This window comes from Halichoeres trimaculatus, unplaced genomic scaffold (assembly GCF_033239565.1).
Source record: "Halichoeres trimaculatus isolate MK-OKI-2021-1 unplaced genomic scaffold, fHalTri1.1 fHalTri1_scaffold_21, whole genome shotgun sequence".
Classification (NCBI taxonomy): domain Eukaryota; kingdom Metazoa; phylum Chordata; class Actinopteri; order Labriformes; family Labridae; genus Halichoeres; species Halichoeres trimaculatus.
Window position 1 is genome coordinate 11,265,122 of NW_027437199.1, and position 24,491 is coordinate 11,289,612.

At 39.3% G+C, this 24,491-nt stretch overlaps 3 protein-coding genes across 4 annotated transcripts in view; 1 reads left to right on the plus strand and 2 right to left on the minus strand.

Annotated features, from left to right (window-relative positions):
• Positions 1 to 54: 54 nt before the first annotated feature.
• il17ra1a (interleukin 17 receptor A1a) lies at positions 55 to 7,928 on the minus strand. The gene is made up of 11 exons (XM_074698395.1): positions 7,798 to 7,928; positions 7,108 to 7,132; positions 6,539 to 6,685; positions 6,337 to 6,458; positions 5,593 to 5,719; positions 4,832 to 4,879; positions 4,591 to 4,745; positions 3,600 to 3,674; positions 3,401 to 3,485; positions 2,653 to 2,763; positions 55 to 2,354 (listed from the first exon to the last, which is right to left on the minus strand). The coding sequence occupies exons 1-11, from the start codon at positions 7,897 to 7,899 to the stop codon at positions 898 to 900; spliced, it is 2,454 nt and encodes an 817-aa protein (XP_074554496.1). The 5' UTR covers positions 7,900 to 7,928; the 3' UTR covers positions 55 to 897.
• Positions 7,929 to 15,323: 7,395 nt separating this feature from the next.
• rergla (RERG/RAS-like a) lies at positions 15,324 to 20,180 on the plus strand. Its single transcript, XM_074698446.1, has 5 exons — positions 15,324 to 15,514; positions 15,586 to 15,642; positions 16,117 to 16,190; positions 18,399 to 18,547; positions 18,968 to 20,180. The coding sequence occupies exons 1-5, from the start codon at positions 15,463 to 15,465 to the stop codon at positions 19,251 to 19,253; spliced, it is 618 nt and encodes a 205-aa protein (XP_074554547.1). The 5' UTR covers positions 15,324 to 15,462; the 3' UTR covers positions 19,254 to 20,180.
• A 1,684-nt stretch (positions 20,181 to 21,864) lies between these two features.
• Positions 21,865 to 24,491, minus strand: part of arhgef39 (Rho guanine nucleotide exchange factor (GEF) 39) — a 46,574-nt gene continuing 43,947 nt past the window's right edge. Inside the window, exons 11-12 of one of the 2 annotated variants that reach the window (XM_074698345.1) lie at positions 23,322 to 23,416; positions 21,865 to 23,165 (exon numbers count right to left, since the gene is read on the minus strand). In XM_074698345.1, coding sequence (XP_074554446.1) covers positions 23,129 to 23,165; positions 23,322 to 23,416 — 132 coding nt within the window. In that variant the 3' untranslated portion in view covers positions 21,865 to 23,128. Of the gene's footprint in view, positions 23,169 to 23,321; positions 23,417 to 24,491 lie in introns of both variants that reach the window. The other variant, XM_074698344.1, reaches the window with a different exon arrangement.

The window sequence follows — 24,491 nt, forward strand, 5'->3', positions numbered from 1 at the left end:
CCAGAGGACATGTCCCATTACAAAGACATTTATTGTTTATGAAAATTCCCTGTTAACACAAAAAGGCAGCGTGACAAAGAGGTTACTACTAGTAAATCCATAATCTGAAAATAGCCATCTTTGACTCAAAGACTTTTTGAAGCAAGAACCTTTAAAATACTTGAGTTCCTCTGAACCAGAGACAAAGAGAGTCCTTTTAGTTTCAGTATTACAAAACACTTTTAGACAATCGTCCAGGTTGGCTTCACTCCTGAATTTTTGTCCCAAAAAAGCAACATCCACAGGAGTATAAAAAAAGCTGCACCCTTTTGAAAGACACCTCTGTTCCTCCATGTGTTAAGTACTTGATTATGATTGGTCAAAACCTCATGAAAACTGTTAATAACTTTCTCCATCTCCAAACAAACTGAGTGTTTGGAAATTATTTCAGAGTGACCCCACAACCCCCAAAGTTACTTCAACATTCATTTTGAAAAACCACTGGGCAGTGTTCAAAGAAAATAGTGCAAATCCTTGTTCCCTATCTGTTCGTAAAGTCTGAAATCTTTGTATTGGGTCCAGATTTTTCAAGTCCATATTGCCACAATTCTAAGTGCATCATGAATTCAAACATTATAGCAGGATACCAGACTTCAAAACGATAGGGTTAGGGTTAGATAAGAAACAATCAACAACATAAACATTGGTATTGATCTCTCATCTTCGTGGATGTGAACAGAATTTAGAAAAAGTACATTAATTGTCAAAGCAGCGTTATCTTGAATCACCAAACGCTGCATCTGGCTGGACCCAGCAGGCCTTAGTGTAATCCAACACAAGGAGAACCAGATTGAACAGATAAAAGTGTCTAAATGTGTAGATTTAACAATCCAAAAATTTGTTTGGATCATCTCATCATCAATTTTCTTCTGGCTGCTCGTCAAAGTATCTGAGATGGTCCTGAAACAGCTCCTCCTGCAGCCTCCTCAGAGCAGCCAGTGGATCTTTTGGATGAAGTTCCTGTTGGGAGGACATTTTTGAGATGTAGCCCAGATCTGATCCACTGCTCTGACCCTTTCCAGTGGACTCCAAAACCTCCACCTCCTCCTCTTCCTCAGGCTGAGAGTGGCTGATTTCAGAGGGTGCTAGCTGTTCGCTCGGCGTGCTGGCATGTGAAGATTCTGAAAGGTATGAAACCAAGGAGTTTGGAGGGACCAGGCTTCCCTGGTTTGGTTGTGAAGAGATTTGACTCATTGGTAGGAGGGAATCCTCTTCGTCATCCTCAGTTGGACTTGGATTTGAGTGTTCAACTTGAAGCAAGGGCAGGTTTTGTCTGTGAGGTGTTGGCATGTTAACAACAGGATCTGCTATGAGGACAGGCTCTAGACTGAGGTTGTGGGAAGGCAGGACGTCTATCAATACTTCAGACAGACTTGATGGATGCTGGTTGGACTCAGGGTACAGGACTGGTGCAATTTCTGCCACTGAGGACAGCTGGCTCTCTGTGTTTAGTTCTGGTGTGTTGACGTGGACACTGTGGCCATTGTGCTGGATTTCAACGTCGTTGATGTAGACTGGTGGTCCTTCTCTGATTACAGGGACATACTCGAGGACTGGAGGGATCTGCATGTTGGCAATGAGCTCCTTAGACTCAGCCATTATCTCCTCCTCAGGGTCCATACACTCCTTCTCAAACCAGTCAGGACATTCCAGCTGGTAAGCTTGGAAGGTTTCAATGGCGTCTTTCAGAGCCATACCGAAGGGACAGTTGAAGTATTCATCCCCACCAATACCTCTGATGTGTTTGACCTGACCTGGCTGATACTTCTCTACGTCCAGGATGCGGAAGAAGAGTTCTTCAAAGTGTTTCATGAGTTTGTATTTCACTGCGATGTCAAAAACGGATGGCACGTCTTCTTCGCTGCTGATGTCATCAAAATAAGCCACAATGTATTTTCCCAGCATTCTTGCCTTGTGCATGTCAGGAACAACGAGGTTGAGAAAAGGTGTGAGCATGTCATCAGTTGAGGAAAGAACATCTTCCCTCAGTACCACCCGACCCTGACCGCACATGGCTCTCCACTTCGCCTGGACTCCCCGCGAGCACAGTACCAGGATTTTGTCTGAGGGGTTTTTGAGCTGCTTCCGCTGCCACTCCAGCCAGCGCAGTCCTCCCAACATGCCAACCGAGGTGGTATCCAGGAGGTCTACCAGGACTTTGGTGCCGCACTTAGCCTGGAGGAAGGCGCAGAGTTTCAGCACGATGTCCCTGTAGAGGCGGTGGTCCTGGGAGTAGATAACCAGCACTTTGGGAGGTTTTTGAACAAGTTGGAGGTTCTCAGTCCTTAAACTCGCTGGAGCTTTATGAGTTTTGGCTGAGAGAGGACAAGAAGGAAGAAAATAGCAATGTTAATCTATCCCTTCAAAGACTAAAAACTAAGCATTCACTGGAGCATTGCTGTTGAATTAAAAGTAGTTTTTGGTAGTTTGTAGTCTAAATCTCACCAATTTGATTTGATTGGTTTAAAACAAAAGTACTGAATCAGTGTTGACATTTGCCCCCATGAGGGGTACAAACAGCAGTCTTGCACTGACCTAGCCAGGTCTCTTGTGGAGAAAACAACATGAACTCAGCACAGAGAGAACTGATGCTGTGTTGTACGTGTGACATACCTTGCCTCCTACAGAGGACACACCCAACGGCTACCGCCACCACACACATAACCACTCCTCCCAATGTGACAAACATGTACGAAGGGACGACCGGGGCATCTGTTGGATTTACTGCGGAAACCAAAGCACAGATTTCAAACAAACTGTTGGGGAAATGATGACATCACAGCTCTGGTGGCTAAATTGTAGCGACTTCTTTGACTCCCCTGATTTTGGGGGAGGTTAAACCTAAACTCTAAATCAGTTCCACCAAGCAACCAAACATCCATGGAAGTACTTTAACTTTCTTCTTAGCAAGGCTATAAGAAAGTGTCAGTCATGATGAACATGTCATTAGAATCCCAACAGCACCCTAATAAATGTGTTAAAATCTGTTTATGCCTCAGATCAGTGGTTCTAAAGGTGGATGTCATGAAATGCTTTCTTAAGTCAAAAACTGTTTACTATTGCATATTTCATCCATTATTTTAAAATATATGAAAGAAAATAGGAGTTAAATTTGATATAGAACCACGCAACTGTGGCTAGGATAAGGACAGTAAATAGTGGAGACGTTCAACTAAGTCACAATCTCCTGTCTGACTGCAGAGAGGGAAACATCTTCACTGTAATTGGTTGATCCAGTTCCCCAGACTTTGTCCTCATTTCTCCCACTTGCATCTTCCTGTCTTTAACATTTAGGGCACAAGTCTTGTGACTGCAGCATTCAGTCCCCCTCCTGCCCAGCTGTAATGGTTGAACTGCATACCTGTATTGTTATTATTAGTACAAATGTTCATAGTCGTCCTAGGACGGGCACAGTCCTGACCACAAGCTGGAAACAAAGGTTTGATCTGCAGAGAACAAAAATCAAATTAACTATAAGGTCTAATGTGATCACAGAAGTTTAATCCACTCGTAAAGAGATTTTACAGACTCCCTTCAGAGGAGTGTTTCAGCAGATTTACCTCTGCATCAAACTGGCAGCAGGACAACGGCCATTTATCCAAGCTGAAGGTTACATCCAGGGCTGTCTGGTTCGTCTGGAGAACAGAGTCAAATATATCATCAGGGGTTTTATCCTTTAAGTCTTATTTCCTTTTGGTGTCAGAAGTGAGAAGATTTAGATCCATTGCTTTCTGGTCTGTGTGACTAAACAGGACCACAATTTACTAATAAACATGTCATTTATAAATTGTTATAAAATTATAAATTAAGATCATCAACTCATCAGTGATATGTGGCAATAAATCAGCTGAAAGATTTTCACACAATCACACTAATTTTACAAAGACTGGAGTCGCCCCCTTCTGGACATTACAGTGAATGCAGGTGTGCTTTTGGCTTTAACTTGAAAAACAAAGCAGCTACATCCACTTCTCTCAACCGGTCAGCATTGAGAAAAGATGAGCCAAAAACCTGCAGTTCATTGAGTGTCCACTATAGTTTGTCTCCTATAGTGAGTCAGCCCCATAAACACTGGTAGAAATAACTTAACAGCAGAATTATTCATGTTTAATTAACACTATACGCTGAATTTAAAAATGACTCATCTGTTCATGATTGGTTAACGATTGGAGTTTTGAATGATTAAAGTTGTGGCTACAAAAATGCTGACCTCCAGGCTTTAACCCTCTGTGGGGCAAGGTACTATTTTAGTGAAACAAAATAAGTTAGAATTCAATGACTCAAAGCGTTTATCTGAGGTCACACTACAGGGTTGTTTCTTCAAACTTTGCCTATGGAGTTACTATGGATCTACTGCGTAGTCTTTTTAAAATACTGCCCCTGAAGGCAGCACAGAGTCTCAGAGCACAAAACTGGGCTAAAAACTAGGCTATGGTACAAAACACAGGAAGTTTTAATGATCAGCCACAGTCACATGTAGGTCAGATCACTGAACTGGAAAATGCATCTCCCTTCTGAAGCTTTTGAAGATGCACTGTGACATATTTCTACCTTGTATGCTCGCTCTACATGCGTGGTCGTGGAGCAGCGCATGATGACGATGTACTCAGGGCAGAAAGGGTGAGGACTGAACTTGACGCTCAGAGCTGATCCTCCTTTGACCGCAGACACCTGAGACACAGTGATGTTGGGCTGCCACAGACTCCCTGCAGGGCAGAAGCAGGACAACATGTCAGAAAAGATTCATCGTCTTCTGTCATTCCTTCTAGACTCTGGGGTTTAAATCACTCACCTCTCTCCTCGCAGAACTGGGTCATCTTCATTTTGGGGTCCTCACAACCTGAACATAGTAGATCCAGAGAGTTTCACCGTCAGTAAACAGAGACAGTTGGTGTTACTGAGCTCAGTCCGTGGGACTTCAATCTTTGGTAACCCTTTATAATTCAGTACACCAAGCCAGATTGAGGCAGACTCGATTTTTTTTTGTTCCTTAAGAGGGGGTATATGACTTTTTTGTGGTTTATGGTGTTGTAAAGTGCCATTTTTTTAGCAGCTGTCTTTTTAAGGGTCTCAGTTCCAAGCATAGATTGTATATAGAGTGGAAAGACAATCTGAGTGGAGCTGGGTGACAAAAATGATATTTTTCTTTTTCTTTCGAAAGTCTAATCACTTCTCGACTCTACCTCCCGACATATTTTACAATCCCCGAAAAAAATACACAAGAATGGCAGCTGTCAATCATCGTTAAACGTTACCTAAAGCCTAGTTTTTAAACCTCTTATAACTAATGAAAACAAAACTTTTCAGAAAAAGAGGACTTGAATACAAGGCAGCCAAATGATATCTTCAAATCACCACAACAATCAGACATGAGAAACATTTCTACGAGGATTATTAATTTTTTGTAAGTTTGACCACAGCCCATCTGGAATGGCTGGAAAGCTAGATTTTTTAACCTATACTGCAGCCAGTCACCAGGGGGAGCAGTTTTTGTGGAGACCTCACGTCGAGCCGAGCAAGCAAAAAACAAATCCTGTTTCGTTTTGAACTCACCAGGAACCCTGATGTCACCACCGACATTGTAGCTGCTGTGTTTTATCTCTGGTTTGGGGATGTTATAGACAGAAAGTCTGTAGCTCTCACCGGGGTCCAGCACCAGCATGTCAGCAAAAAACGACCACTGAAACACAAAATGACAAAGTCACACCAAGTAAGGCGGATGTCACAGAGAGGGCTGCATGGCCTCACTCTGAGCTGATCAGGATTTTGTTCTTGCAGAATTTTAAAAAGGTGATCAGAGCTGAATTTGATGTTTGGGATAATAAAACTGCACATTTCAACTCCTTTATGAAATGAAAAGATAATGAAATGGGTTGATGTTTGGCAGCTATTCTTAGTAACTGTCTCATGCAGCAGAAAACCAACACCATTCTGCGAAAGACGTTATCTATAATGAACATCCTGTTTGGTCATAAAAGGAAGAAAAACTGACACAAAACAAGCACAGTGATGAGCACTTCCTCAGTATCTTTTTCTAGTTTAAAGGCGGGGTGCTGTGATTTTTTTTAGAGGTTATACTGTCCTGGTACCATGGTAGTTATGTTACATCATTTACAGCTCAAACATTCCTACTTTTCTCACAACAGAATTTCAAAAAATCTTTATTTTAGCCTCTGTCTGAACACCTTTGTTTAAGCTGCTGTGTCTTTTAGATTCCCGCTCCAAAAAACCCCTTCCCTCTGATTGGCCAGCCCTCTGGAGGCAGCGCTTACATAGGTGTGCTCTTTGTCCACTCACCTGTTCATCTGATTGGCTCCTCATGGGCAGAGGTTCTTTCAGAGAGAATCGAACACAGAAGTTCTCATTGGTCGACATCACCAGAACGTGTAACTCTGTGGCTTTCAGGTCTTGAATACTTCCTGCACACACACACAGATGAGCTCACCTCCTGTTTTTGATGAAGATGTTGTTTCTCCAGAGAGAAATCACACACACTCACCGTCATCCCTGATCTTCCACTCAGCGAGAAGAACCGGCTGTAGGCGACCTGCATCATCAAGCCTGTTCTCCACAGAAAACTGTGGGGCCTCTGGAGCACTCGGAGTGTATTTGTGTTTATCTAGCCAGTCTTTGTCCAAACAGTTAGCTTTAACACACACATACACAGAGAGACACACACACACAGAGATTGACACATGCGGTAAATATCCAACAGATATGACCCCTGACTCTGAATATTCATTGTATAATATTACATCTTATCAGCAGAGTTGCCCAGTCCTTATTCTTCGACCTTAAACCATCAAAGTTCAGGCTCCACACCAAAAACAAATACTTCACTTTGATTCTCCTACAAGAGCTACACCTTCACGACGGACTCGTTTCAGAAGTTAAACCTTTCTAGCACTGACTGACCCCAGACTACTTACGTAAACTGCTCAAGTCTCTTCAAAACCTTTTATTTTGTTAACATACACAACTCTAAGCTGCTTCCCTTCTATTCTTCATGTCTGTCTCCTTGATACAAACATTAATGATGAAACAAAGAGAGTAAAAGACTCAACTCACTCAGTGTTGCTTTGCATGGCAAACCCTAAAAAGTAGAAAGGAAAAAAAAGATAAGTAAAGAGTCCTATACAGCAAAAGATAAGGGTCAAAATAATAATAATAATAATAACAATAATAATAATAACAAAAAGATACAAGGAAGGGCAAAATCCATCGCTATTATTAACCTTATCAAATAATATCTTTCAATGTGGAGAGAGAAACAACTTTATTTCAGCCTTAAAATCTTCATGGTGTCTGTCATTTAGAAAATTTGGAAAAAGCTATTTATAGTTGTGTGATTCATTAAATCTCTGGAGGCTCAAAGTGTTGACCTCAAACAGAAACTAGACAACAGTCAGACTCACTAAGCAAGACTGATTTTTTCCTTTCTGTTATTTTTAGTTCTACATCAGACAGAATTAAGTTGTATTTTAAAAATCTGCCCAAGTATGTGACAATATATATGTATTAAACATAAGAAACTTTGAACCTCGTGTGTTCTGTGATTTTTTTCAAAGCTGTTTTAAAGGTGGTAAAGATAATAATTATAGTTTTTCAATCTCAGAACAAACAAAAACAAACAAACAACAACAACAAAACAATAATAAATATGCTGAAACATTCCCCCCACTTAAGGCTGTGGCATAAATGTCGAGGTTCAGCGCGGGCAGAAATACGTGTCCGATACCAGGCTGGACTTTAACTTACCTGTCGGGAGCAGTTGGCTGGAGGCCATGATAAAACCCTGAGAGTGAGGGTCACAGACACACACAGCAGCACTGAGAGAGAGCGCAAAACAAGAGGAATCATTTTAGAGAAGTTAAAACTGTGGCCATGAGAGACAGTTGGATCACAGCGGAAACAAACACAGAGAGAAACTTCCTCCTCTCTATGTAAATCACCTGTCCTGTTTACTGTAACTCACGTCATGACGCGTTCAATAAACCTCGGAAATCAGAATAACTTGCGTTATCCTACTATTTAATGTGTCTTCAATTGATTTATGGATACCACTGTTTTTCCTTTTTATGTGAGCACCCTATCTGTTAAAATTAAAAATACATTTTTAAAAGTAGATAGTAATAAAAAAAAAAAAAAAAAAAAAAAAAAAGAAAGAGCATGCGTGCCGATCGCAGACGGACCTGAACGCAACGAAAACTGTGGTTCATCATTAAGTCATCATAAAAATGCACGAGTTTAAACTGAATAAATCAAAAATTTATTTCGCTCAGGAATAGAAATTCATTCAGACCTTAATTATAAAGTTTTGACTAAGTCGCATAAAACTATGTAATCAATCAATCAATCAATCAATCAATCAATCAATCAATCAATCATTTAATCAATCAATCAATCAATCAACATTTACTTAATAAGCACCTTTCGCACAATAGCAGTTCAAAGTGATTGACAGTGATTGTAAAACAAAATTCAACAACAATTCTTAAAATAAAATGGCAAAATATATTTACAGGAAATATTTTAGAGACTAATGCACTAATATAATGTTTATTGAAACAGTTAAAAAATGAAATACAAAAAACAGCTAAAATGGTTCGAAAGCAAAATCATTGTATGGTGAAATATAGGAAAAAAATAATATAATGAAAGCATAAATAATATCAAGATGCTGCAGTAACTACTCATTAACTCATTGACATACACAATGAAATATGTAGTTACTTTGTAATTAATTAATTAATTAATTAATTAATCGAACAATCAATCAACATTCATTTAATAAGCACCTTTTGCACAAACAAAATGCAGTTCCATGTGATTTACAGTGATTGAAAAACAAAATGCAATAACAATGTGTAAAATAAAACTCACATAATATTTATTAAAACAGTTTAAAAATTTGAAATAAGCTAAAATAGTTAAAAAGCAAAATCATTCCATTGTAAAATATATGAAAAATAAAAATATAAAGGACAGGGTTTAAAATATCAAGATGCCAAAATAACTACTCATTGACATACACAATGAAATATGTAGTTTGTTGGCTGTCAGATGTAAACATTCTGAATATAACCATAAATGATATTAAAGGGGCTGTGAGTAGTTTCTGAGTGATCCTAAAAAAGACTCCCTCCTGGATTTATCTTCTAGACATATGCCTGAGTTTAATCCTAACTTTAAAATGACATTAACAGCATCAATGTTAAAGGACACAGGACATAGGAGCCAAACCGGACAGAACCGAACCGGACTGCTTGGTGGAAACGCGGTTTAATACTGGCTCCTGTCACAAGGCTATTATCTTCCTGTCTCTGCCATTACATGATCACATGTGGGCTGACTTTAAAGTTTGTCATTTTCACTCTGAGCCAGATCAACCAACACATCAGCCCACACTGTTCGGTGGGAAACTTGTTGCTTAATAACAGCTCAGGAAGTCAAGTGGGAGGGGGAAAGATAAGTTTGGCCACTTTCAGTTTTACACAGTTGCCTTTTGTTTTGTTTTTTACTAATTCACCAGCAGGGGGCACAGGATGGCTTCACTGCAGCAGGTAGGTCCTCTGTGTGATGTTTTGATTGATAGTGTTATCTTTCTAGATCCTTAATTCATTTTGAACTATACTGCTCTGAGGACTGTAGCAGTAAAACATCTTCAGGTTGGAACCAATTATTTAGAAATGAAAAGTTAAATAATAATTATTCAAAATGTTTGGTGTCTGATGCTTGATCCCAATTAGTGCCTTTGGTCTCAGGTGTGTGCAATGTTACCCTGACAAATTAAACCATGTAAACATGTACACAGACATCATCCATCAGCACCCTCCTCTCCAGTTTCCTCCTCTTTAATATCTGTAGTTATTCAAAGCTCTGTTACATAACCACAACTCTAATCATTATTTACTTCTGTGTAAATCTGTTATTTTTGTAGTATCTACAGTAAGTTTTTCAACTTTCCTTTAAAAGAAGTGGAGGGGTTCTGTCATCCATCAGAGCTGAGCCACATCTGCCTCCATCTGACCCCTCAGCAGCGAGGAGTAAACGGTTGATGTGCAGTCTAAAATTAACCTCAGGCTCTAAAATTAGTCCTCATTATTCAACAAAACCTCAGCTTCCACCTGCTGATTAGAGAGAGTTGTTCTAACAAACATTAGGAGTGCCAGATCTTGCGAAAGAGCGTTTCTTACATAACGCTGCCTGAGGGTTGGAGGAATATTTTGGTCTGGTTTATTTGGTTTTGGCTGAGATAAGGATGTTGTGTTTTTTTTCCTGCATCCTGTAAGACTTCAGTCAGACTCCAAAATGCCTCTTAAACTGCTAGAGATGAGGGTTTTTAAAAGAGCAGGAAATAAATGCATCTAACCTCGACTTGTGAAAATAGAACATGTAAAATTAGTCAATGGTGGTTAAAGTGAGATAAATGTTATCGATTTAATTCTCTGTACTCTGCTTTGTTTTAAAAAGATGTAATATCACCTTTTCAGCAAGAGAAAAACTGCAAAAATATGGAGAGGACTGAGGTTGGTGGTGAAAGTTGTGGGATGACGGGGAGCAAAGAGAAATGAATCTATTTCTTCATCATTTAGCTACAGGAAATTGTGAGCCAGCCAGTCGTATCTTGGATAAAGTTCGTAAAGAAGGTTAAATCAGTAGGATTTAGAGAATTGAAAGGCAGGTGAGTCTGTGTATCATCTGCTTATAGAAATGATGTGAGTCTGGATGATTCTTTCTGATGGAAGCATGTAGAAATTAAATAGAAGAGGACCTTGGATTGAACCCTGAGGGACCCCGCATGTGTTGTTACACCCACGCAAATTCTCCCTACATGTAACTTCTGAGATTTAAAATAAAAACCTGAATCTGTTCCTGATTCTTAGTGGTGAAGAAATTTTCAGGCCTGTATGAAGTAAACATTGCTAGCACTGTCTGTCAGCAAAAACATGACAGTGTTTGTCCAGGCTCTGCATCCTCCTCTGCATGGTGGCGTCACAGCTTGTTTCTCCTCTCCAACATGTGAACATGTGAGGTTTGTTGTTGAATCCACTGCTCTCTGGTTATTTTTATGCCCCCTTTGTCTCTGAACTAAAGGAGGTAATTATGTTTCACACGTAAATAACCTCCCGCTGAAGGAGGTAAAAGAGTATCTTTTCATGCATGGAAGGTTTCAGAGAGTGTGGGTGAAATTAAAGGTCTGGTATTGCCCTCTAATGAATCTCTGCAGTTTCAAGTAGCCCTCAGTGTGATGAGGAGCTGCTGCATGTGAAAACCACCATCCACAATAATATGCTTTTCATTTCTTATTTTTGGAAGCTTTTGCTGACGTGTTTGTAATATAGAAACCAGTTTGCAGCCTGAAAGACACGTGAGATGAACACAACAAGGTCCATTTGAGGAGACTTCAATCCCTCTGAGGTCCTTCTGGATCCAAAAGAGCAACATGGCTCTGTGTTTCATCAAACAGAGCTTGTCTAACAGGAGAACAAACATCTGCCTTCAGACTTTATTGTTTCACCTACAAACAATAACAGTTTACAGATTCATTTAGCAGACGCTTTTGTCCAAAGTGACGTACAACACGAGCAAGAATTTAGATGAAAGGAAAACTAGTTAGTGCGACAACAGTGCAACAAGTTATTCGGCTGCAGCTTCTGCCATTAAGTGCAAGTTTTTTATTTTATTTATTTATTTATTTATTTATTTAATTTTTTTTTTTTTTTTTTTGGGGGGGGGGGGGGGGGGGGGGGCAATAATCAATCAATACCTCAATCTTCAACAAAATTCAGTAGTAGTGCTAAAAAATCATAAGAGCTGAGTCTTAGACCTACTGACTCATTCTACCCCTGAGGACAAAGAGGAGAAGGTCAGCTTAAGTGCACAAGTGTTCCCTGAACAGATGAGTTTTCAGACATCTCTTAAAAGTAGAAAGGGACTCTGTGGATCGTATAAAGTTAGGTAATACATTTCACCATTTGGGCACAACAGAGGAGAAGAGTCTGGCTAGTGATTTGGAGCTGCACTGGGCTGGGAGCACCAGGTGTCTTTCACAAGCAGAGCATGGTGGGCGAGAGGGAGTGTATGCCTGGGTGAGGGACCCCAGGTAGGCAGGAGCCATTCTTGTCAATGTTTTCTAAGCCAGAAGAAGAGCTTTGAATTTGTTCAAGCAATAAGTTACATCGTGGCCATTATACTCTTTAACAAACCAGAGGGTAATGAAAGAATTATGCAACAACTTTGAATGTGGTCAAAGAACACAATAAAGTACAAATCCTTATTCTAAAAGAGCACGAAAAGCATTCATATTTTTGGACAATGAGCAGCACAGTTGACAGAATAATACAGAACAGCATCATCTGCATAAAGGTTTATATTGTGACCAGTTTTCAGCAGATTATATCATCAGTTGGAAATGAAACAGGACCCAGATCAGATCCTTGTGGAACACCTTAGTTGATGTCAAAACTATGACATTTAGGGCACTTCTTCAGCTTTGTTGATGGGTCAGCTGCACTTTCCTCATTACTCTTGAGTTCCACAAGTGGAACACAAGATTTGCTTAATCGTGATGTAATCAGTGGGTATTTATCAGTACATATCATGAAAAACGTAACACTTATCAACATCAATGTCCTGCAGATGGCTTTCAATTTTATTGGTCAGATCCAGGGCCAAAACATACAGCTGTGTTTCCTTATTTGTCATTTTAAATGCTGGAACATGACGCCATTGCATTACAACAGTGGAGGAGGCTTCCTGAGTGTTGGGTTCTAGGGTGCTGAGGTTTCTTACAGAGACAGTAGCTAAAATGGAGTGCTTCAGACAGAGGGTCAACAGAGTCCATTACAAAGGAGTCAAGACTATATTGATCTTATAGTGATCTTCATGAAATCACTGTTTCTGTGACTGAGAACAGACTTTGCTTTAACTGTTAGATCAGTAAATGTCATTAACACAGCATGTTTCTGTTGTTATTTCAGCTCCAGCTCACAGTGGAGGTGTTAGAGTAATGCATAATCCACCCCCGGGAGAACCATGTTCAATATAATCAACATTTTGACTGTTTCCTGGAGGAGAGGCAGACAATACTCCTGCACAATAACTGAGAAGAAATAGAAGATACATTTTTGACATCAAATGTAAGAAAACTTTAGGCTCCTCTACACTGATTGCAAAGAAACCTCCAACCTTTAAAAATCTGCTCACCTTCAGCACGAGGCTTGGATCTGGTTGTTCCTTTACCCTTACATGGAGTGAAAGAGCAACAGATTATCTTTGACGCGAAACAGACACATCAGCAAGACATTTATAATCATATTTATGTCACGATGCAGCGGATTTACATTCTCTGATAAGATGTATAACATCCTGAATAAACAGCTGAGATAATGTCACCCTCCCAACCATCAGAGTCTCAATCACAGGTTCTTTTATTAGCTTAGCTCAGACACACAAACAGAGCTGTGAAATGTTCCTTCGCCTGCTGCCTCATGTCTTTTTTTGTTTATACTTTAATCCAGACACTTAGAGGTCGATAAATTTGCATTACTGTAAGTTCATATGTGATTATTTAGAGGCTTTTTTTATAACAAGACCTCAGAGAAAACATTTAAGCAACGAAATGTGATGCACCCTTCCTGTAAAAACCTGTCTGTATAGTTTCAGTGACGTCTCCCATCAATTTCTGAGGTGTTATTAAGTCCAAAGATGGATGTTTCTATATTTAAAAGGCTGACTCCAGTTTTCTTTCAGTTAATCTAGAAACAGAGGATACATGCCATCATGAGTATAGAAATAGTTATCAGATTCAGAACCTCTTTGTTGTCCTGTGAAGCAGCAGGAACACACAAAAGACAAGCTACACAATGACAATGTCCGCAGTGAGAATAAGACCAAATTAAAAGTAAAAAAAAAAAAAAGTCAAACATAAAAAAACAACAAAATAAGAAACACCATACACAGGCCTAAGCTGTAATTGCTGCAGTTCCTAAAGTGTCCACTAGAGGCTGTCTCCAGCTGTGAGTCAACCTCCATTGAGCCCCATGTTAAAATGTCTTTGCAGTGGGAATAAATTCGTTGACAGGCTAGTGCCAAGACAATCTGATTCTTCCCAGCTCACCATTCTTAACAAAGATTAAAAAGGGGGTGTGGCCATCATCCAACAGGTCAAAAGTTGGCTTAAATCCCACAACATGCCTCTTGCTTGGTTGACCAAAAAAAGTTGAATATTTCCATGTTTTGCTCTGCTTATCGAACAGACTCAGTTTTGCCTCAAGAGGACACACCAGGAACTGCAGTCCGTGGCACATCAACCACTAATTTCCTTTTCAAAACAGATGGCTGTGTCATATGTGTGGGACCTCATTCCAAAAAACAGTTTATGAGTGTCTTATTAACCATAAAATACAGATGTAACGTTATTTATGAATCAGACCAGCCCATAAATCCTCAAAGACTGCAAAAAAAAAAAAAGAAATCTTATCAAGTGTTTTTGGTTAATTTTCAGCAGAAAATGTCCTTTTACACTTAATATGAGCCACAATCAACTCACAAGTTCAGAAAAATGTCTTATTTCAAGTTTTTAACAAACAAATTTAAGGTCTGAATTGCTTGTAATAAGTTAAAAACATCTGCCAATGGAGCAAGAGAAAAGTTACTTGTATTGAGACATTATTCTAGTTTTAAGCAAATTTTTGAGCCTCAGACCTCATTTTTGTCTTTAAACAACTTAAAATAAGACATTTTTTTGGACCGATCAGTTTAAAGGGGGTCATACCAAGTATAATAAGACAATATTTACTTAAAATAAGACAGAATCACTCAATAAGATTTCAGTTTTTGCAGTGCAAAGAGCCAGTATTTATGTACCATGAGACAGAAAAACTTGAGAGGGCATCCAGAGGGCACTTTTACATTTCATCTAGTGTGTCGTTTTTGCGTTTAATTCACTGTATGGGCTGCTAAATGAACAACTTATGCACTGACAAGTCGTAATTGATGGTTTGTGAGAGACAAGGAGAAAGACTAAAGTCTAACCTTAGATGATTTAAGTAAATTGTTTCAGTTTTATTAGCACTTCTTTTTATCTACAGGGTGAAAGTTTTGATCCTATTGCCTCCAACTCGAACTGAGAGGTTTCTGCAGAGCTGTCTTCATGGACAGGGAAATGAAATTAAAGAATTAAGGTCATGTAAACAAGAAGTGACGTCATTAATCGTTGATTTAGCCTTAGATGGATGGATGGAGAAGAGAAACGCCCCCCTGGATCTTTTTCCTCCCCCTGCCGGGCCTCCCTCCCTCCCAGATCCCTCTCCCAGCCGCAGCGGACTGAGACCCGAACTCATTCCTCTTCACGGATCATGAAACGAGCGGGATCAGTTGTTACCACCGGAGAGATAATCTGATCTGTAATCTGACAACATGAACGACATCAAGATCGCAGTTTTAGGCAGCGAGGGAGTCGGAAAGTCAGGTAAGAGCGAAAAGATGGAGGAGAGGAGACAAACAAGTTACCTGACTTCACCTGTTGATGTCTGTCTGCAGCTCTCATCGTCCGCTTCCTCACCAGGAGGTTTATCGGAGAGTACGCGTCTTCCACAGGTAAAATGATGTCTTAATCCTCTATGAAATGAAATGCACATGCATTGATGGGAAAAGCATTTAATACTAATGCAAAAAAAGTCACTGACACACAGGCATCAATACAAACCTTCATAACTAACCCATAAGATGTTACTGCAGGTATTTTGCTTCTTTGCACTGCAGATATGCTGTAATGATGTAACTCTGCAGCTACTCTCAAGGTTTCTCTGACCTGTAAAGAGATGAGTTACATTCCTTGGTTAAATAATCCTTTGTTTATGAGAGTATAACCCACTTTCATATGAGCTAGTCGGTGTTCACACGTCCAGAGAGTGAGGCAGAGAAACTGGAGGAGGTGTGAAAGAGATGCATGCTGAAAGAGAGACTGGTCTCATTCTGAAAAATTCATCACAAATAAAATTTCATTTACATAAATCTTGGCTCTATTGTTTGTTAAACAAGATGATATGTCTTCTCTTTTTGCATGCACAGAATGTATCTACAGGAAGCGTGTGTCAGTGGACGGGAGGCAGGTGAATCTGGAGCTCTATGACCCCTGCTCTCAGGTCAGTTCATATGGATACGTCACATCATGAATGTCATATCATATCACAGTACAGGAAGTTGAAGTAGCAATTTTGGACACATCTGCTTTCATCAACAAAAGCAAAAAACTAAATAAAATTTGCAGAAAACAATAAATCCCAGACTGTAGATAAACATTTTCACATAACAAATGTCAAAAAAGCATCAAAGTGAAACTTCTTTGCTGTTGATAAAAGCAAATCTATCCAAACATTGAGTTTGATATATTCAGTTGGAAGTTACGTGCACAGCTGCATCTGAGAGCTGCAGGTTTGTACTTGTTTTATCAGACTCAGTGTGAGTGGTGTTAAAGCAGGTCAGCATCATTTATCTAAATATACAGAGACAGACAGGAGGCGTCCTCATATGAGCCGAGGACCATCAATCTGAGTCCAAAAACAAGGACAGAAAAATGATTGGAACAAACTGCAACCTCTCCACAGTCAGGTGTTTCAGCTCCTCTCTTGCATTCCTGCCTAAAGGATCTTTTTTTTTTTTTTTTAAATCTTATATGGTCTGTGAACAAATTTATTCCAGCCATATGCAGATAACAATGTTTAATAACTCGGCACAGAACTGTTATTGATAGGAACTTATCAAACAGGCTTTTAAACCCTTGAAAACTGAAGGAAACTACATCCTGATACCTCAGATTTTTAAACTTAATTTCTCAAATCAAGGTAAGCTGGTAAGCCACTTATCACCTGGTTTAAAGTTATCTGTCAAATTGATTTCATACCCTACTAGGGAATGGGTACCTTTCACATTTGAAACGATACGGTACTGATGCCCGGTACCTGGCAATCGATACCGGTACTCAACGGTACCAATTTTCGGTACTTTTTTTGTGTTTATGTGGTAAAAAATATCAACTTGTTTAATGATAAGATATACATTTTTTTCAATGTAACATATTTATTCTTCTGTATATATAACCTTGTAATGCTGTGTTTATGACCAGCATGGAAAATCTCCTTCTCTTCCACTCCCTTACAGTCACAAGGATGCATTTAGGTACCTAAACATGGTACCTATTGGTTTTTTACTTGAATCGGTACCTGGTACTTTTGACAGAATTGGGTCGATACCTATAAAAGTACCTTATTCGGTACCCATCCCTATACCCTACACCGTAAGTAGCCCTTGTGTTGCTCTTTATAGACTCACAAGCCTAAATGCATAGCCTGAGATCCACCTCCTCCCAAATGTAACTACGTGTTGTGAAGATGTGGACTGTGTGTAGGGATGGGTACCAAATTAGGTACTTTTATAGGTACCCACCAAATTCTGTTGAAAAAAAAAATTAAACAAATTGATATTTTTTTACCACATAAACAAAAAAAAGTACCAGAAATTGGGACCTTTACATACCGATTGCCAGGTACTGGGCATTGGTACCGTATCCTTTTAGAAGGGTACCCATCCCTAAAGCCCTGTGATTAATTTGCTGACAAGATCATGCAACATTTCCAAAATTGCGGCGCATAAATCGTACATCAGACATTCTTTTCACCTCCTCTAACATCCCCTCTCGATCCCTCTCTTACTATACAGCAACATTTATCAGCTCAATTATAACATCAGCTCAAAGTTGCTGCGAAAAGCAGGCTGAAAATGTAGTGAGACCAGAAACAGGCAAGCTGACGATGACAGATGACACATGCAGCCTTATACATTTTGGAGGAGGATTGTAGAGCGACATGGACACAATGAAGCAGAAGTATTTAGGGGCTCATGAAGAAATATACACTAGGCTTTATCATTAGTGTAGAGAGCAATGTGAAAAGATGGACTCAAAAAAGTCAGCTGCAAAAAGCTAAAACGGGTGTACCCCAAGGCTCAATACAAGGTCCCCAACTTTTCCAGGGTTAGCTCTGTGCTGATAACACTGTACTATGTGCTTCACCGAAGATATCAAATGATGTAACTGAAAGATTATAATAAGTTATGAGCAGAGTATGTAAATACCGTAATCTAAAAAGCTTATCGGAACATTAAAAAGTCGGTCTTGATGTGCTTTTCCATTCAAACACTACAGTCAGAAAAACACTCATTAATTGTTTGGCTCTGCTTTATATCCTGTTTAAAAACTCATAATTAATCTAAAGTTAAATTTGGTGAGTTCAGTCTGTCATGTCAATGAAGAGTATTTGTTTTGTGTTATGTTAAGAACTGTCTCTGTCCTTCAGCCCTGCGAGGGTAAATCTACGTTAAACGATCAAATCCTGTGGGCTGATGGTTTCATCGTTGTCTACGACATCAGCGACTACTCTTCCTTCAACACTGCTAAAACCATAGTTCACCGGATCAGAGAGATCCACCATGGGACGGGGAAAAGGTAAGGATGAGGATACTGAACGCATAGTATTTACAAATAAAACATTAGTTCCCTGTGTTTACCTTTTTTAACTGACTGACTGGGTTTAAAATTACGGATTAATGAATGACAAGATACTTCTATTTCTATTATGCTGAAGTTTTGGAGGTTTGAAGGAGTCTAGCAAATGATATAAGGAGTGCAGCAGGGGAAAGATTATTGGAAATGAATATATAACTAAGTGTCATCAGCATAACATTTTATCCCCAATTTTGATATTTGATTGTTAAACCCAGGAGAGGCATATATATATAGAAAAGGTTAAGGGATCTAAGATAGACCCCTGAGGAACACCTACAAGAAAACTTCAAACAGAGGCAAAGGATTAATAATGCTTAGACCAAGGACTGTGCATAGTGAATCTCTGACTCTGACCCACAGGGACGTGGACTCTCTGGTCTTCCTGGTGGGAAACAAACAGGATTTATGTCACCTGAGGGAAGTCAGGCTAGAAGAGGCTCAGCGTTTGGCTGCTGAGTCTCACTGTCACTTCTTCGAGCTGTCAGCTGCCGAACAACAGCAGGAAGTTGCGCTCATTTTCTCCAAGATGGTGCAGAACGCCAGTATGGGCAGCAAGGCCAAAGAGCGCCGCAGACGCCCGAGCGGGTCCAAATCCATGGTCAAACTGATCAACAACGTCTTCGGGAAGAGGAGGAAGTCAGTGTGAAGACATGAGGACAGCTGTCAGTCAGACTGTCGGCGGGGACCAGACGAGGCAACTGGAACTCCTCATCATGCTTGGCTTCATGTGCGTGAACGTGTTTGGACTTGCAGTATTTAAGCTTTAAAGTGAGGTCTGAATATAAATCTTGTTCAACAACATCAATTTCGATCCCAGATTTGAACCTCAGATTGGTGTGGGATTAAATGAGTTTAATCTGTTCTATGTAACTGAAAAAATAACAAACCTTAAGATCTTATGTGTGTGAGTTCGTAGTGCATTAATTAAGGATTATGTGATTTATATTCCTGTGTAACAATATTTGATGGTCAAAATGTGGAGCTTAACCCGGGGCCAGTTGTGCCTTAAAGGTGTGACTGGATTTAAACAGTCAGGTGAAAATTAATCTTGAAAATGGGATACTAAAAGAAACAAATATAGCCGTATTTTTTAAACCAAAGAAAAACAATTTGTTTTCATTTCTTATTCTGAAAAAACATTCGGTTTGTGTTGAAACTTTGAGCAGGATTAAAATGAATCTAATCCAAAGGATCAGGATCAGGAGTTTGTGGAGATTTTGGTGCCCCCTACAGACACTTTAAGTAACATGCAGTCTTATTTTGAGCTTTGTTATCAGTAAAAGACATGGTTTGTGTCTCAAATTGTGTACTTCAATACTTAGTGTATCTCTCTTGAGACTACATTTCCCACACTTAAAAAAAAAACAGACCTGCAGGAAGGCTCTGTGAGTGGTCTCATAAAGATGAAAAGGAAGTGAATCTCATGCTTCTTTAAGATTTCCAGGATGTCATTATAAATTATTATTATTGTTGCTAATGCCAGGATGTAGAGACCTTGCCTAAGGCCTATTGTAGCATAAATACTTTAAATTGTGAGCATGTAACTTGTAAAAAATGAACAAAGTGTCCGATTAAACCTCAGCAGAAACTGGATTTAAGGTGTAACTTTTTTAAGCTTATCTGTTTAATTCTTCTGCAGCCCTGCAGAGGTCAGGGGTCACTGCGTGCTAAAGATAAGTGGAATCTGTGATGTAGCATGCAGGCTAGCATGTGGTTCTGGTTAAGGACTGGTGATGGTACAGACAGGAGGGTCCAGCTGAATCCAGATCAATCTCTGTGTGATCTTACAGCTTTAAGACCCCTGATCCATGTCATCCTTTAAATTCTTTAAGTGATCGCACATCCCTGCATTGTCCTCCTCTGAAGCATAGAAGTTGCTACACTACATGAACGCAGACTCCGGTCAACTCTGTGTGCTCCATGAGCTCACCTCAGAGCGACCTATAAAGGAGTCCCATCACACCCTCAGATCCTTCAGAGGAACTCCAGGAAATACCTAAACCTCACAACACATGACGTGAAACAACATGATCCCAGGTTAGACCTGACCCAGATTATGTCAGCTGTTTGAGCGGGATCATGAAAAGGTTTCAGTCTGAAGAGGCCTCAAGGTTTGACTTTATGGTTAAATCAAGAATGTAAACATGACACATTCCTGTGCCATGACACCTAAAGTGACCAACATGTTCATGTTGAACAGTGTAAACTTTCATCATCCTCATCATCACTGGAAAGACTTTCATGGTGACTCAAGAACCAGCTGACCTTGTCCTGGCAGTGCGTCACATTCAGAGCTGCAGAGGAATGCTGCCAGCATTCCTCTGCAGCTCTCTCCTCTCTGCTCTGCAGCAGAGAACAGACACACCTGTGCAGGTAAGCATGTCAGGAATGCAGAGCAGGCAGGTCTGATGGAGAGATCTGCAGGAGGATGGAGAAAGAGTTAAGCTTTTAATTCATGCACTGATAAAACTTCTGTTAGCTGATGTCAAAAACTTTACATCTGTAAATTAACACACACAGGCTGAGGAATGACAAAGTGCTGGAAACTGGATAGGACAGTGACCAATGCTTTTATAAGATACAGATCATATTCTTTTATATCAAATGTAAATAAACAATATTTAGGATGAAAACATTCTTGCAGTGCCTAGCAGGTGTCAGCGTTGGTGTTGTTTGTCTCCCTCAAGTGTTCACAAAGCAGTAAAGCAACAAAGAAACAGGCTGAGCTGTTCCAGATCAGCTGATCGTTTGTATCTGTCTTTGTGATGAATCGACCTTCATCATCTGAACTCTGAAATAGAAAGTCATCGCTCCCTCTGTCTGCAGCTTCTAATAGGAGAGATAAAAATTTAAAACGTCTTCATTAGTTGAAGCTGAATGAAATGGACAAAGACAGAAAGAAACAGAAAAGCAGAATATACAGTGTTTCAGATTGTATTTATCCTCCTGAACCATGAGGGAAATAGACCTGGTCATGAGCTGCTCTGATTTGTACTTGTGTCCAAGTTTTCTTTGATTAGCGTACATAAAAACCCTCGGTAGGGAGAGCAGCATCTGCAAAAAAAAAAAGGGTCATAGACATTTCTGTTCCTTAGTGAAAAAAATTAGAAAAACAAAAGAAAACTTTTAAAAAGTTTTATTTGAAACTTCTCATTTTCTCTGTCTCATAATTTTTTTTGATCTGCTTCAGAAAGCAAAAATAAGGATAAAATAAAATGTAAAATATAAAACTTGAAGGCAAAACAAAGTTGATTAAATACAAAAAGAATGATACAGAAATCAAAGATATTTGATGATAAATGACAGGATTAAAGTATAAAATGAAAGGATAATAAACACTTTCCCAGAGACCACCACCACCAGTCATTAAATCCCAAATCTGCGATCACTGTCTTGTAATGAACAAATCAATACAACAGTGATAATTTACAGAGAGAGGCAGCAAAAAAGGAGACTACACTAAACTGGTTAATGTCTTTTTGTTCTGAGTGACCAACGCTAAAAATAAATCCATTCATGGATTTCTGTTAACATCAGGACAAACCATCATGAGCTCAGTTAATGAAACATCAGAGGATGATAAAGTGATGTCTTTCTGAGTGACATGAAACAAACTGCAGCGTTTCGTTTTGTCTTTTGAGTTCTATTTTTATTTTAAACTGAGAAACAGCCGAGTTCCAATTTATGTTTCAAACGTCAGCTCATGATCCTCAGTTCGTCACTCCATGATTTGGAAACTAAGATTTGTTTCATTGTACTTGTTTTTCAGATAACAGGCTGATTATCTTGATTTTTTGTGAGATATTTCAGTCATGTTTAAGTGGATGCCTGATGTACAGTTTTCATAGTTTTCTCTTGGCTTGATGATTTGTTTCATGCACTGGAGTATTTTTTATGTTTGTTAATCTTATATTCTCCTTCAAGAGTTTTCTCTTTATGCCTGACATTCATAAAAAAGTGACCTACTGTTGTGAAAGTGAATAAATCTGATTAGCTGTAGAGTATTCCACAGAACCAAAGAGTTTATTACAACATATAAAAATATTTAGGTCTCAGTCTTTGACTTTAAAATCTAAAAGTAAGATTCAGTCTGAGAGCTTAAACTCTCCAACATTTGTAAACTGCATTTATCCCTTGATTTTAAACCTTCCACTTTCCCAAACAAGTTGTTTTTCTTTTCCACAGGCTGCCTGTAAATGCATTGTGGTACATTCAGGTGCAGCATGGGAGCTGGAGTTATAGATATTTCAGTGTTAGTTTTCAGTAGTTAGTATATGAAACTTTGCAGCAGCAGCAGCAGCATCAGACTGCTCACAGTTAGTATATTTGGTGTTCAAAGCAGCGGATAAATAAAGTTTATACAAAGTTTGTCTTATTGCACATGAAGAGCAGAAGCTGCTGTTGGTGATAAACATCATTAAAGGCACAGACGTGAAGCTGAGTGTGAGTTATGTTTGGTCAGAGATCGGTCTGAAGAGAGACCCTCAGGAAGACCGCCAGGATCCACATCACACGTCTCCATCAGAGGATGACACAGCCGGATGAGGACGATGCGGCACTGCTGAGACACAAAGAGGAGGGATCAAAAACAAACATTCCCCTGTCTGTTAGAGTTCACGTCAAGCTAAAAATCTAACAACGTGTGATATTCCCTCATTGCAAATCTGACAAAACCCACAGAGCGGCCAATCTAAGCAGCATTAAATATCCAAACCTGTCCTCAGCATCAGACTGCTTCAGCCTCTTGGGGGCGCTGCTCTCCCACTCTCCAGCAGACCTCTGAGCGCGCTCAGTGCTGTCCGAGCTCACCTGAAGAGAAAGGAAGAGAGACTGTTCATGTAAATGTGTTTTAATAAATGAAGGCTCTGAATATTAGAGCAAGTCTTTCACAAAGCACGAGCGCTTCATCAGGAGAGTTATCGCTGCACATCCATCATCATATTTCATCAGAATGTGACAGAGTCTGCTCTTACAAGCTTCAGCTTACCCCTAAAGACTCAGGTCATGATTTTATTTTAAGAGCTAGGCAGCTGAGAGCCGAAAACCCTGTGATGTTTGTGGTGATACAGTGAACTTTCACATTTGCCATAAATACTAAAAACACAAATCGTTTTAAATCAGTGACACAGTCGCAGACTCATGCTCTGATAATATACAGTAATAATAAATATTTATGTAATTACTAGAACTGTCACTTTAACGTGTTAAATTGATTAATTAACTACATTGCAAATTTATGCGAAAAAAAAATTAACACAATTAACTCAGTGCAGCGTGAACGATCTTTCAAGACCCAAATAATATTGTTTTCTATGACTATATAAACTCTAAAACTTCCTAGGAAGATGTCTCTCTTCCCGTTTTTGATACAAAAAACAGACATTCTTTTTTGATCCACTCCATGATCTCTATTGTATTTTCTCACGATCGCGCCGCTCTTCCTCTCTGAACTACTGTGATGCATCTTCAGTTCATCGACTGTGATGCATCTTCAGTGCCTGAACTGTTCTGACTTGCAGCGTCTCATGTCTGTCATCTCACATCTCTTCCTCATATCCATGCTGAGCTCTCATCCAAAGAGCACACCGCTCTCACCCACAGTAAATTACGACCATGATTTTGATTGAGTTACTTTTAATTTACTTCTATAGACACAGTAGACGGTTGCAATCAAATTGACATCTATAGACATCAATGGCTGAGAACACGGACATTTTAATATTGGCCAGTTAAAAAAAATGTGGCTTTACAAATCTCATCTTCATTTATTCATTTGATTAGTCATGCACTACAATTTTGTAATGTCCTAGAATTCAAATTCTTTATTTGGGGACCTTAAGCAGATATGAGATTAAAAAAATGAAAATTAATTATTATCTTAAAT

Coding starts and splice junctions, on each gene's coding strand:
- il17ra1a (XM_074698395.1), bottom strand. CDS start 7,899: ATGATTCCTCTTGTTTTGCGCTCTCTCTCAGTGCTGCTGTGTGTGTCT. Junction 7,133..7,797: donor CAGCCAACTGCTCCCGACAG/GTAAGTTAAAGT, acceptor TCTACTTTTTAG/GGTTTGCCATGCAAAGCAAC. Junction 2,764..3,400: donor TACTAATAATAACAATACAG/GTATGCAGTTCA, acceptor TGGTTTCCGCAG/TAAATCCAACAGATGCCCCG.
- rergla (XM_074698446.1), top strand. CDS start 15,463: ATGAACGACATCAAGATCGCAGTTTTAGGCAGCGAGGGAGTCGGAAAG. Junction 15,643..16,116: donor AGAGTACGCGTCTTCCACAG/GTAAAATGATGT, acceptor TTGCATGCACAG/AATGTATCTACAGGAAGCGT. Junction 18,548..18,967: donor CACCATGGGACGGGGAAAAG/GTAAGGATGAGG, acceptor TCTGACCCACAG/GGACGTGGACTCTCTGGTCT.